The 14,878-nt window shown below is 45.2% G+C and overlaps 1 protein-coding gene across 2 annotated transcripts in view; it reads right to left on the bottom strand.

Moving 5' to 3' along the window:
• GNPTAB (N-acetylglucosamine-1-phosphate transferase subunits alpha and beta) overlaps positions 1 to 14,670 on the bottom strand; it is a 76,519-nt gene extending 61,849 nt beyond the window's left edge. Inside the window, exon 1 of one of the 2 annotated variants that reach the window (XM_008527456.2) lies at positions 14,276 to 14,670. In XM_008527456.2, coding sequence (XP_008525678.1) covers positions 14,276 to 14,392 — 117 coding nt within the window. In that variant the 5' untranslated portion in view covers positions 14,393 to 14,670. The remainder of the gene's footprint in view (positions 1 to 14,275) is intronic. The other variant, XM_070600411.1, reaches the window with a different exon arrangement.
• Positions 14,671 to 14,878: the final 208 nt, after the last annotated feature.

A 14,878-nucleotide genomic window follows, 5' to 3' on the forward strand; every position in this document is an offset into this window, starting at 1 on the left:
CTCAACTTGCTATCTATGAAAAACCTACAGCTAACACACTTAATGGTGAGAAACTTGAAGTTTGTCCACTAAGATGAGAAACAAGGCAAGGATACGCCCTCTCACTCCTGCTTTTTGACATCCTATTGGAAGTCCTAACAAATGCAATAATACAAGAAAAGGAAATAAAAGGTAAATAGATTCGGAAGGAAGAAGTAAAACTGTCTTTGTTCACAGATGACATGATTGTCTCTGTAGAAAATCCCAAAGAATTGACCAAAAGAAATCTCCTGAAACTAATAAACAATTAGTTGCAGGATACAAGGTTGCCAGATACAAAGTTAACAGACAAAAGTCAATTGCTTTCCTATACACCAGCAATGAACTATATGATGTTCTGGAAAAGGCAGAACTATATACACAGCAAAAAAAAAAAAAAAAATCAGGGACCAGCCCAGTGGTGTAGTGGTTAAGTTCACACACTCTGCTTCAGCGGTCCAGGCCTCACAGGTTCAGATCCCAGTTGCAGACCCACACACTACTCATCAAGCCATGCTTTGCTGGCATCCCACACACAAAATAGAGGAAGATTGGCACAGATGTTAGCTCACAGCCAATCTTCCTCACCAGAAAAAAAAAAAACAAAAACAAAAACAAAACAAATTGGTGCTTGCCAGGAGGAGGGATGACTAGGTGGAACATGGGGCAAAGGCGTTTTTATGGTGGTGAAACTATTCTGTATGATACTGTAATGGCAAACACACATGACGTTATGCGTTTGTCAAAATCTACAGAACTGTACAACACAAAGAACAAATCTCAGTGTTATCTACGTTCATTAGTTAATAATGTGTCACTATTGGCTCACCAATCATAAAAATGTACCACACTGATACAAAATGTTAAAATAGGGGGAATATGCTGGGGGAGGGAGGTATGTAGGAACTTCCTGTACTTTCCACGCAATTTTTTCTGTAAATTTAAAACTTCCCTAAAAAATAAAATCCATTACAATTATTGTAATGGTTAATTTTAGGTCTCAACTTGACTGGGACTCAGGGTGCCCAGATATTTGATCAAACATTATTTTGGGTGTGCCATTGAGAGTGTTTCCAGATGAAATTAACATTTGAATCAATATACTGAGTAAAGCAGCTTGTCCTCCCTGGTGTGGATGGGCCTCGTCCAATCAGTTGAAGGACTAAATAGAACAAAAAGGCTGAGTAAGAGAGAACCTCCTCTGACCTGACTGCCTTGAGCTGGAGCATCTGTTTTTTTCCTGCCTGCAGACTCGAACTGAAATATCAGCTCCTCCTGGGTCTCGAGCCTGCTGACTTTCAGACTGGAACGACACCATCAGCCTTCCTGGTTCTCTGGCTTTTGGACTCCAACTAGAACTACATCGTTGGATCTCCGGGGTCTCCTGCCTACTGAAGGCAGACCTTGGAAAGTGAGCAGCCTCCATAACCATGTGAGCCAATTCCATACAATAAATCTATTTCCTTACTCACACATACACATACACACATCCTATCAGTTCTGTTTCTCCGAAGAACCCTAATATAATTATATATTATAATGTATATCAACTAAACTTACACACTTTCTATTAAGGTCAAATTGAGAGACTGCTCCCTGCAAGTGACTTTCTATATTTAGATACGAGGAAAAATTATTTCTGCACTCAACTTCTGGGCGCCAGGCTCTATTCGAGGGGCCGAGAATACGGTGGTGGCTAAGATAGTTAGGCTGAATAGACAGAAGCTCTGTTCCCACAGAGCTTACATTTTAGTGGTAACAGATAAGACATTAAATAAGAAAATAGAGAGGGCTGGCCACATGGCCTAGTGGTTAAGCTCGGTGCACTCCACTTCAGCAGCCCGCATTTCATTCCCAGGTGTGGAACTACACTTTTCAGCGGCCATGCTATGACAGTGACCCACATACAAAACAGAGGAAGATCGGCACATAAGTTAGCTCAGGGAGAATCCTCCTCAGGCAAAAAAAAAAAAAAAGGCCATACATACATACACATTTTCAGACTAATTAAAAAAAGAAGAAAAAGGGGAATACAATAAGGAATGACCTGGTGAAAGAGGCTGCTTTGGGCGGGTGGTGGGGAAGGCCCACCTGATAAGGTTTTACTGAGCTGAGACCTATATGACAAGAAGGGGCACATCACAGGAGGGTCTGGACACAGCATTCTCCAGCCTGATGGGGCAGCAGTGCAAAGGTCCTAAGGCAGAAACAAATTGGACGTGTTCAAGGAACCCCAAAAGAGGGTGAATGCACCAGTTCAGAGCCAAACCTTGGGAAGTTGTGCAAGTATCCACCTGACTCTTTGAGCCTTTACCAATGCTTGAGAAGAGCATGTCCAGGCTGGCCCACTGGTTCCAGGAGGATGAAAGACACATGAGGTGCAGAGCCAACCAAGTCCAACCCACATGAGCCAACTCCCAAGCAGCCCGCACAGCCCAGAGAATAAATAATGGTCATTCTAAGCCAGGGTTTGGCAAATGTCTCCTGTAAAGGGCCAAACAGTAAACATCTTAGGCTCTGCAGGCCACTCGGTTTCTCGTACAACTACTCAGTTCTGTCGTTCTAATGGGAAAGCAGCCATAGACACTAGTAAACGAATGAACACGGCTATGTTCCAATAAAACTTTATTTATGAACACTGTTATTCAAAATTCATGTAATTTTCATGTGTTATGAAATATTATTCTTTTTAATTTTTTAAAGCCACTTAAAAATCTAGAAACCATTCTTAGACTGTGCCGTAGAAAAACAGATGTAATGTGCTCCTCCTGTTTCAAGCCAGCAAATTTGGGGGCAGTTTGCTACGGAATATTTTTGTAGAAATAATTACATGATATACAGTGGATACACGATACAGCCTGCTCAAAGAAGTGGGCAGGCCTGGCACATTTAGGATCTTATACACAGACCATTGGAAGGAGTCTAGATTTTCTACTATGTACAATGGGTATGATGTAAGCTGATTCACATTTTTAAAAATATGTTCTGGGGGGCTGGCCTGGTGGCACAGTGGTTAAGTTTAGCGCACTCCACTTTGGTGGCCCAGGTTCACAGGTTCGGATCTTGGATGTGGACCCACACCATGTATCAAGCCATGCTATGGCAGCATACCACGTACAAAAGAGAGGAAGACTGGCACAGATGTTAGCTCAGGGCCACTCTTCCTCACCAAAAGGAAAAAAATAACCCCACTCTGGTTGCAATGTGGAGAATAGACTGTAATGCAGCAACAGTGGTGAGAGATCATGATAGCTTATACTTGTATTTGCATAACAGAAGTACCACATATTTCTTGTTAAATGCTTGGAGCAGAGGCTCTCAAACTTGTTGGTCTCAGGACTCCTTTATACTCTTAAAAATTATTTAAGATTCTAAGGAGCTTTTTTTTCAAATGTGGGTTATACCTATTGATATTCACCATATTAAAATTAAAACAGGAGGGACGGGCCTGGTGGCGCAGTAGTTAAGTTCGCACGTCTGCTTCTCAGTGGCCCAGGGTTCGCTGGTTCAGATCCCGGGTGTGGACATGGCACTGCTTGCCAAAAGCCATGCTGTGATAGGCATCCCACGTATAAAGTAGAAGAAGATGGGCATGGATGTTAGCTCAGGGCCAGTCTTCCTCAGCAAAAAGAGGAGAATTGGCAGTAGTTAGCTCAAGACTAATCTTCCTCAAGAAAAAAAATAAATAAAACAGGAAAATTTTAAATATTTGTTCATTTATGAAGAAATAAACCCACTACATGTTAACATAAATATTTTAACGAAAAACTACATTTTCCCAACCAAAAAAAAATTTAGCAAGAAGAGTGACACTGTTTTTAACTTCTGCAAATTTCTTTACTATCTGGCTTAAACTGGACATCTGGAGTATCTGTCTGTTCTGCATTCAATCTGTTAGAATGCCACGTGTCCTGTAGGCCTCTGAAAACTCTGCTGTACTCTCATACAAGAATGAAAGTAAACATGCAAATAATGTCTTAGTATGATTACAAAAATACTTTTGACCTTGAGGATTGCTAGAAAGGGTCCCCATGCCACACTTTGAAAACTGCTGGCTTAGAGAAACAGCTTACTTTTAAAGATTTTATTTTTCCTTTTTCTCACCAAAGCCCCTCAGTACATAGTTGTATATTACTATTGTGGGTCCTTCTAGTTGTGGCATGTGGGACGCCGCCTCAGCATGGCCTGATGAGCAGTGCCATGTCCACACCTAGGATCCAAACCAGCGAAACCCTGGGCCACCGAAGCAGAGCGTGAACTTAACCACTCAGCCACGGGGCCGGCCCCTTCGGCTGACTTTTAAATGCTACAGCCTCAGTGATTTTGAAAGTACTCTGATGTAAGTTACTCTACCTCACATACTATACAGCAAGGATAATTTTAAACTAAAGAGACTTGCCCGAAGTCAAGCAATGAGTCAGCAATAGATAATGCCAGTTTCCGAAAGCAAACACATCTTTCTTTCAGGCCTTTGTACAATTATGAAAATCAGTATTCAGAGCCTGCCGACACTGAAGCATTGCCCTCCATGTGGTATTGTCACTTGGATTCCTACCACACCCCACAGTCTCCTGCTACCAGTTCTCTTCCACCTGCAATTCATCCTCCAACTTACCTCTAGAGCAACTGTTCCACACACAGACTAACTCATCACTCCCTTGCTTACAATCATTTGAATGGTCTCCACTGTCTTCAGGATGAATCCAAATTCCTTAGCATCACTCAACAGACAAGTCCTAAAGTGGCCGCTGTCCGCATCTCCAGCTCCAAGCATCGGTGTGTGCAGCAGCCCTTCAGAACTACTTTTGTTCCCAGAAGGGGGAAGTGCCTCTCCTTTCCATACCGCTACCTGGATGGCATCCTGAACTTCAAAGGGGTGGGGGGCTCCCCTTTCTTCCGTCAGCCATCTCCTTCAAGGTCAAGCTCAGATGTCACCCTGGCTGAGAAACTTTGCCTGACACCCATGCCTATCTCTTCGACTTAATTTATCATGATGCATTTAAGACTGTCTCTTTGCTCGTCCATCTCCCTGTCTGGAGAGTGAGTTGCTCAAGAGCAGAAAGAAACTGAACCATCTTTGTGTCTCTAGTAAGCAACAGAGTACCTGGCCCAGAGTAAATGCCTCCATAAACCTCTGCCGAATAAACAACTTCTGAAAATTTGGAATCAAGCAGAGAGAGGAATGAAGTTAATGAAATGTGGTAATGAAGGGGGGGGAAAAAGGTACACCAAGCGGAAAGATAAACTAGAACCTAAAGGAAAAAAGAATTTTAGGAAGCAATTTTAAAGTGGGCGATACGGTTTTTAGTCTGATCACAGAACGTATTTGGCTGTCCCTGCACGAGTGTGCCTTGGTAACATTTTTGAAAGATCACTTCTTTTTCTTGCTTAATTTAGTGCATGTATGAATCACAAACAGGCTGACTAATCACCTGCTAAACAGACTGCATGTGGATCACGAGACTGGAACAATCACTCTAAAGGACAGCAGAAATTTAAAAAGATACAGCGTGAATATATATAACCTATTACAAGCTACACTTGTTACATTTTAGAGGGAAATAGAAAGGAAGCCTGCATACTTTAAAGGTGCAGGCTGTATTAAATCAATAAAGCACTGCTCCCTCTGCTTTCATACCAACCATAATAGAGCACACTCAGGTAGAGAAATCATTGTGAACTTTTCGGCTCTGTCTCTAAGGAAAGATTAACATACTCTTCAGTGACCTCAGGCATCGGCCCAGAAAGGAGGTCTCCTCTGCTGCCTTCATGAGCATCGTGGCCAAGGGGAGAACAGTCCCGGGACAGGACACGACGCAGTTAATTAGCATTAAGGAACGCCTTGCACCAGGCACTATGCGAGGTGCCTTAAATACGTCAGACATCTCACTTCAGCCACCTTTCCTCACCAGGCTCAATCAGAAGCAGTGGGCAAAAATAAATTTTTATAAGTATTCACTCAACAAATATTCACTGAGCTCCTACAGTTAGGGCCTGGGAGAGCCAATGAACTTGTCTATCTTGCTCACTTTGTATCCCAACATATCAGCGAAGTGTCTGGCACATAATGGAACATAAAGAACAGATGATTTTGCCTCCTAAATCTCTCGGATCTGACCACTTCTCTTCACGTGCCCTTCCACCAGCCTAGCCCAAGGCCCTTGACTAACTGCCCCACAGCCATTCTTGCTCCCTCTAATTCAGGGTTTCTCAACTTTGGCACTATTGACCTTTAGGGTCTGATAACTCTTTTTTGCGGGGGCTGTCCTGCGCATTGTAGGAAGTTCAGCAGCATTGTGGCCTCTATCCCTGAGATGCCAGTACATAACCTTGAGTGGTATCCCATTGTTCTCAGGACAAAGACCTAAAGCCTAAACACCTAATCTACCACGTGCTGGGAACAGGGCACCACCAATGGCACCAGTCTCCCCTAGATCCGCACTTTCTCTTGCTCTCCACCCCTCAGCCACATGAGCCTTTTTTCACCTTCCCAAATGTACCCCAATTTCAAGACTTTCACACTGTTTCCAGGGCCTGAGCACTACTGACACTTTGGGCTGGATCTTTGTTGTGGGGTGCTGTCCCGTGCATTGTAGGATGTTTAACAGAATATCTGGCCTCTAGCCACTAAATGCCAGTAGCACCAACCCCAGATGTGACAACCCAAAATGTCTCCAGACATTGCCAAATGCCTCTGGGGGACAAAATCACCCCCACTTGAGAACCAATCGCCTAGAGTAGACTCGCCCTCCTCTGTCCTCTGCCTCAGTAGTCTGACCCTTCAAAGTTGAGCTAAACTGCACCTCGAAAGCCTCTCCTGCCCCAGCCACCAGGTAAGACCAGACACTGCTCGTCTCTTGCACAACACCCTCTCCTTTGGAGCATTTCTCACAATTGTAATTAAGTAGCATTTAATGTCTGACTGTACAACCAGAATACAAACTCCTCTGGAGAAACACATCTGCTTTGTTCACTGCTGTATGCCCAGAGGCCTGGCACAGGGCTCGACAAATATTTACTAACTGAATGAATGACTCAAGTGCTCTGCTGGGGCACCAGGACTCCAAGATAAGAAAGATAATGTCTTTGTGCTCAGGATGCTGAGTACAGGAACGGCAAATACATTTCATCTCCTGGGCAAGCTCAATTAACTGCACTGAGAAGCTGTGCAGGTAGAAACAAAAGTTTCTTCTGAAGCACCAAAACACCAGATATCACACTCCAAAGTGCAGTGTTAATCAAGATGTGAAGTTTCCTATGGAGAGGATTGAAAAACCAAAACACAGTAGAAAGGTCCAGAGGAGGGTTTTTGGAAGCTGCTGGGATCCTGTGAATCCTGCTCCACCTCGTCTACAGGCGAGGGGGGAAATCTCTTTCCCATTACCTCAAGCCCTGGAAAAGGGCTCAAGGGATCACCAAGAGAGCTCACTTTGGGTCCATCCAATTGGGTGGACACCACATCTGTCTCACACTGAGAAATATAAAGTGCTGGCCGGCTAACTGCTCTGAGGACAAGGGGGAGGTTGCCGCTATGCTGGAATCAGCATACACAGCCCACACTTTGAACTATGGGGTCCAGGACACGCTCGAAGCACTCAAGAGAAAACTCCAACACCTGCAAATCTCAGCGAGCTCCAGCACCTGTTTAGGAAGGACTTGCTACCCGCATTTCCTTTCCTTCTTCCAGGTGCTCCAACCCAGGAGGTGTCACGACAGGTTACAGAGGAAAAAGCGGAGCTTCAGATGAGGAAAGAGAGAAGCAGCCCACGGCACCCAAACTCCCCTCCTTGACTGCAGGCTTTCAGCTGGAGCACGCCTGAGCGGGGGAGGCAGGAAGCTTCAACTTCCAACAGGCTCAGCGTTCTGTTCTGACGTCAGACTGAAGGCTTTAATTTTGAATTGACGTTATGTTTTGTAATCTGAAGTGACCTCAGGACTTTTTATTACCTAGGTGTGACAGGAGAAGGCTTAGGCCCACCAGAGTTTTCATCCGGAGGCAGAGGCAGAGCTAACCTTACAAGCTGATACAAAGGGCCAGTACCATGATGAATGAGCACCCTCTGTCATTGGGCGGGGGGGCGGTGGCAGGTACGTGCTGCAGACAGCTAGAAGGAAGTGTGGATCTGAAGCTTGTTGTCAAAGCAGCTGGAGATCAGGGAGTCACAAAAGTCTGGAGGGGGTCTGAAACATGACATCTCCCACATATAAGAAGAGAGGCCGAGGAGCCAAGCCTGGGGAATCCCAGCATTTATGACTGAGAAGGAACAGTGAGTGGGCAGGGAGAAAAGGAAGGGTGGTGTCCCTGAAGAAGAGGGAGTGAGAACTTCCAAACTCACGGAGTGCCAGGGGCTACCAAAGGTCAGGTTAAGTCTTTTCCCTCACAATATGCCAAATTTCATTAACAAGATAAACGACATTTAGACCCCAAGAGTAAGTGAAACCAAATACAATTATCCAATCACCACATTAAAGATACATACTGAAATATTTATGAGAGCACATGAACTGTGTCTAAGAAAACTCCTATGAATACACCCACCCAAGAATACAAGTTTCACAGATTAAGAGTAATTAACAAGATATTAAAAATGGATAGAATCCACTTTTACACCCTCTAGAACAAGGTGAAGGACTAACAGCTATCAATCATCATGTCAATGTCAAGGCCAATGAAAGGAAATGGGTTTTGACTCAGACAGTGTCTAGGACATCTGTTGCTCAGGCCCTTTTGATAACAGCCTTGTAATTTTCCTCAGGGGAACCTCTCTCGTCCACGTGGTTCAGTTGAGCCTGAGCCCTCCCACAACTCTAGCTCTGGGGATGATCCAAGTGGTTAATAAGGGCACTCATTCCCCGGGAGGCAAGCCACCCCAGGTCTAGCTGGCACCAATGAGAAACAGAAGGTCTCTATTTGCTGAGGTTATGAAACTGGCGGACTAGAAGCTTGAGCTGCTGGCAGCAATCTTAGCTCCCATATGGGGAGAGCCTGCCTGAGAACTAAACCAAGAGAACTGGAGAACAGGGACAAAAAGAGAGCCCTGATGACATCATTTGAGCACTTTGATCCAACCCCACCAGGAGTTTCACCTTATATTTTTCAAAGACACAAGCAAAAAACCTACCTTTTCTTCTTAAGCCAGGTCTGGGGGGGTGTTCTGTCACTTGCAACCAAGTGCTGCTGACTAATACCAGCAGCAATTTTAAACCAATAATAAATCAAAAAGAAAAGCTCCTGCCTCCTTGTAAAAGTCTCACCTTCCTCTAGGATGTTTCAACCCATAATTTTCTTCCCTCCCTCTGATTTTCTAAGCAATTACTGTGTGCCTACTCAGGCATTCAATTACTCACTCCCTTCTATTGTTACTCATATGTACATCATGGCTTTAATTTAACTAGACAAAGATCACCAAGGATGAACTAGAATTCTTTCTATCTCTGATGACAGCTTCTATCATACGAAAAAAAACAGACCAATCACGTCTGAGAAATGAAAGGTAACTACAGATGGTATGCATCAGAGTAGAAAACATACCTTTACTGGAAAGGAGCTTTAAGGGATGTTGGTTAAGATCATGCCAATTCATTCAGTCATCCATCCGTCAAGTATTTATTTGGCACCTACTGGGGACCAAGCACTTTTTAGGTGCTAAGAATATATTTTTAACAATGAAAGGTTTCCCACCCACAAAAGACACCAATGTAAAACAGAGTGGCAGGAGGCAGCTGGGAATAAGTTTGGGAACCACTGAGGATCAGAGTTTATGTTGGAGCTCAAACCAGGCCAGAGGCTGTCTCCCAACTCTTAGGCCAGGTCTCTGGCTTCACCTATTACCTGCCTTGGCAAAGAAGACACTCAAAATAGAAAATTGGAATTGGGGGAGGGAAGTGTTATAAAAACATTTAATTTTCCTTTAAGTCAAGCCAAGTACTTTCTGGAGAACCCTTGGGAACTATGATCAAACAAAAGCAGAGCTGGATCCTAACCCATTGGGAAGGCCCTCAGGATGGGGACTAATGGCCGTGACTAAAGTGTATTGCGTTGGGGTGCGGGTGGCAGGGAGGAGCTTGTCTATTGTAAACCATTTGACTTGGGTGAGTCATGTGACCTCTGGGAGCCTCAGTTTCTTCATCTACAAATGAGGACACTAGACTGACCATGCTCTTATAATCCTTTTTTAGCTCAGAAACTTTTAATTTTATTTTATTTTATTTTATTTTTTTAAAGATTTTATTCTTTTCCTTTTTCTCCCCAAAGCCCCCCAGTACATAGTTGTGTATTCTTCGGTGTGGGTTCTTCTAGTTGTGGCATGTGGGACGCTGCCTCAGCGTGGTCTGATGAGCAGTGCCATGTCCGGGCCCAGGACTCGAACCAACGAAACACTGGGCCGCCTGCAGCGGAGCGCGCGAACTTAACCACTCGGCCACAGGGCCAGCCCCAGAAACTTTTAATTTTAAATATTTGTCCTCTGTTGACATGATGTAGACTTTAAAACACTTGCCTTTAAAACATCTGCCCAACGAGTGAACTAATCAAATACAAACATGGTAACTAATTTCTTTCTTGAACTTGGCCCAGTATGAGAAACTGGTCACCAAGGCAAAAATAACTTGAGCTGGGCCCAGTTTTCAATCTTCTTTTTCACTGAACAATATCTCACTAATCCAAAATGGAGGTAGAGGCCAATGAGCAAAAGGGAGCCAGGAGGGCAGGGGGCAGTGACTACCCGGTATGGGGAGATTCTATCTGAACTTATCAGATTTCCTCATTGCAGTTAATTTTGAATATTTGTTTCCATACTTAGTGCATGTAAGGAAGTGATATATTTTATATACACACCCCACACACACAAGCACACAGATACACACATACACACAAACCAATGATCTACAATCCTGAAATCCAAACTCTCAACAGTGAAGATCTTTTCATATCTTATTTGGCAGCAAAACTTGACCTGACCTGAACTCACTTGGTGGCAAAACTTAAATTGACTTGAAGTTATTTATAGTCTTTATGTTCCTCACATATGTTCCTGTGTGAACAGTCATATATTTCACTGTAAAAGATACTGATGTTTAATTATAAGGTAATTCAGAAGTTCCAGAAGTTTCGGATAAGGGATTGTGGATTTGAACATAAATGGCTCAACTAAATAATGATGGCCCTGAAATAATAAATTTTTACTTCAAAAGCAAGTGTTTTAAAGTCTACATCATGTCAACAGAGGACAAATATTTAAAATTAAAAGTTTCTGAGCTAAAAAAGGATTATAAGAGCATGGTCAATCTAGTGTCCTCATTTGTAGATGAAGAAACTGAGGCTCCCAGAGGTCACATGACTCACCCAAGTCAAATGGTTTACAATAGACAAGCTCCTCCCTGCCACCCGCACCCCAACGCAATACACTTTAGTCACGGCCATTAGTCCCCATCCTGAGGGCCTTCCCAATGGGTTAGGATCCAGCTCTGCTTTTGTTTGATCATAGTTCCCAAGGGTTCTCCAGAAAGTACTTGGCTTGACTTAAAGGAAAATTAAATGTTTTTATAACACTTCCCTCCCCCAATTCCCAATTTTCTTTCTCAAAATTTGGATGAGCATACAAATAGCTTATCAAAACGTAGCAGCCAATGCCACTTATACTGAGAGGAGGAAAAAGATACTAAGGAATTCTCAGCTAACAATGATCTTCTCAGTCCTTTTATTCATTGCAATTAGTAAAGTTATTAACAAGTTGGTAATATTAACTGTATGATGCAAGTATTCTATTTCAAGAGTTTATTTCAAAATAAGGACTAAAGGCATAAAATAGTTGGTAATAATAATACCAGCAGTAGTTACTATCATTTAATGAGAGTCTGTTAGGTGCAAGGAACCCTGCAAGGTGCTAATCCTCACCATCAGCTCTGCAAGGAAAGTATTCTTGCCTCCATTTTAAAGATGAGGAAGCTGACGGTTCAGAGAGGTTAAGTGTCCTTTCTAAGATCATACAAAGGACAGCCCAGGCTGTTTGAGAGACCACAAAGAGATGTGCTTAAGAGTACCTCTCTGGAGATATAACTGCCTTGGTTTGAAACCCAGCTCTGCCATGAACTAGCTGGATTAACTTGTGCAAGTGCCTCAGTTTCATCACCTGTAAAATGGGGAGAACAATAGTACCCATCTCCCAAGCGTGATGTTGTGAGGATTAAATGAGTTAATATATGTAAAGCAGTTAAGCGAGTGCCTGGCAGCTGGTAAGCCCTATGCATTAGCTATTGTCATGATCATTAATACTGGCACCAGCATTCAAACCCAGATCTGCCTAATCTTGCGGCTCCTCTTTTCCACCGTGCTGTAGAAATCAACTACAGGCAACAAATTAGTGGCATGGAGCCAGGTATCTCCACCTCCTGTGCCACCTGTTGGCATTCTTGCCCTCGCATATCTTCTGTCTGTTCCAAACTAAGACCTGTGGCCACGTCAAGATTGACAAATGTCTTTCTTTTGGTAAATAAATAACCAGGCGTGGAATACATGAAATGAAAAATTCCAACAACTGAAGCCTTTAAGTCAGCTTCACACTGCAGGGGTGTGAAACAGCTAACCTAAAATTACTCAAGCCCACAAAAAACTTCTTTCAGCAATGAGACACTTAGCTATGCATGGATGCATTCACTATATTATGTTGCAACACATGAAACACAGAACAGCAGGTGGTATAATATTATCTACATATTCCACACTTACAAGTCCGGGGCACTTTCTCACCCTTACTTTTAAGACTCACTTTATTCTAGCTCCTAGAACCAAGAACTACTAAAAGCGTAAACTTAGAAATCATGCCATACAATTTATTCATTCATTAAACAAATATTTAGACTGCACACTCTGGCAGGACCCGGCGCTGTGCTTGGGCCAGGGGTACAGTAAACAGACAACACCCTCTCTTATGGAGCTTACAATCCAGCACGGGTACAGACTTCAAGCAAATGTATACCGTGGCATTTCTAAAACCCATCCTGTTAATTTGAAAACCTTTACAACCGCCTACAAAAAATTTTAAAAAATTAAAACAAGGAGATAGATTTCAAACAACTTGAAATATAGCTTTTCTCCCAGTCGCTATAGACACAATTTTTAAAGTGGTGTTCTCTTGTCTCTGCACACGTTTATGATTAAAAAAACCATATTAGGCTGTCAATACTGACACAACTATCCAACCTAAATCAAAGAGGTATTTTATTTAAGACAATGTTGAAAGTATACATCCAGAGGGGCACAAAATCTATTAAACCTGGGTGCTTCCACCCTCCCAAACCTGTTGCTTGGCCCCTCTTAAGAGTTAACCGTCTAACGAAACCACTTTACTGTATATTAACTAAAAGCAGATCAAGAAAGGCCAGGCTTGTGTGATCTGGGGTCTAAATTACTAGCATATCACATGACACACAGGGCTTGTGCTGGCTCCCAAGAGGTCCGGTGCCCTTGTCCTGGTCACATGACGGGGCCCTAGCCTCAGCTGATCTCAGGACAGGGAAAAGTGTCTGCAACTGCCAAGAAATCTCTCTTATCAGCGTGTGCACTTCTACCAATAGATCCTCTATGGACTAAGTGAGGATGTACAGCTGTCCCAAATAACACAGCAAAAGTGAAAAAAAAAGAAAATCCCCTTTCACACATAAGTCCTTTAAATTTTGGGCCAATACACTCTCCCCACTGCAAATTCGCATGCAAAGAAACACAGACCTCTTGGACAAAAGTTTTGAAAATGGAGAAGGAACGGGATTAAGAAGATAAAGCGCCTCTGTCATGGTGAAAAGATTAGGAGGGGGACACCTGAGGAGGAAAACTGTAGGAGCGCCAGGGAATGAGAGTTTAGGAAGGGGAAGAGACATAAAGCCTAGGTCCCGGCAGGGGCTTCGCGGAGGAGAACAAGGCCTGAGGGGGAAAGTCAAATGACTTGGGGACCCTGTAGAAGGCACCTGGAGGGAAAGGGAACCTGCAGAACGAGGGCCTATGCCCCCAAACCGTCGGAAGCATGAGATCTCGACCCCAGGGACTGAAAGCGGGGCCCGGGGAGGAGATCGAGCTCTCGGCGCCCCCAGGGCAAGGCCGGGCTCTGTACCTGTCCCCGGGCTGCAGGGAGGATGCTGAGGCAGGACAGAAGCGCGCCAGGGCTCGGGGCGCCCCGCGGCTCGGCGAGGACAGGGGCTCAGGGCGCCGCGGGGTCGTACGGGCTCCCGGCGCCCGCACCGGGGCCCGCGCGCCGCTACTCACCTCTCCGAACTGGAAGGCGGACACGATGGTGACAACGACGCCCACGAAACAGACGTAGAGCCCATACCTGTGGGACAGGCAGGTATAGGTCTGTCGCTGTAAGAGCTTGAGCAGCATCACCCCGGCCGCCGCCACGCCACGCCCCGAGGAGCCGGAGCCGCCGGCGCCGCCGCCGCAACACGCCGCCGATCAGCGGCCCCGGCCGGGCCGCCGCGCTCAGCTCACAGCCTCCGGCCGCCGCGCATTGCAGCCCCGGGGACCGACGCCGCTCGGCTCCGCGCCGCGGCCGCCGCTTCCGGGAGCCGGGAACCCACGCCCTCCGCGCGGCGGAGGCGGACCCGCGGCCCACGAGGCGGCCAGCGCCGCCTGGGTCTGGCCCAAGAGGCGGTGGCGGCGGCGGCGGCGGCGCCGCCAGCGCCACCTGGAGGGCGGAGGGGCGGAGGGCAGGCGCACGCCCTCCCCGTCTGCGCGTGCGCGGCGGGCCGTCGGGCTCGGCTCGGATCCGCGGACTTGGTTGCGCAGGCCGCAGACGGCGCTAAGATGCTGTAAACCCTTCTGTGCACAAAACCCTTTCTGCGCGGACAATAATTGGGAAACTATGAT

The sequence above is a fragment of the Equus przewalskii genome, chromosome 29 (assembly GCF_037783145.1).
Source record: "Equus przewalskii isolate Varuska chromosome 29, EquPr2, whole genome shotgun sequence".
In the NCBI taxonomy this organism is placed as follows: Eukaryota; Metazoa; Chordata; class Mammalia; order Perissodactyla; family Equidae; genus Equus; species Equus przewalskii.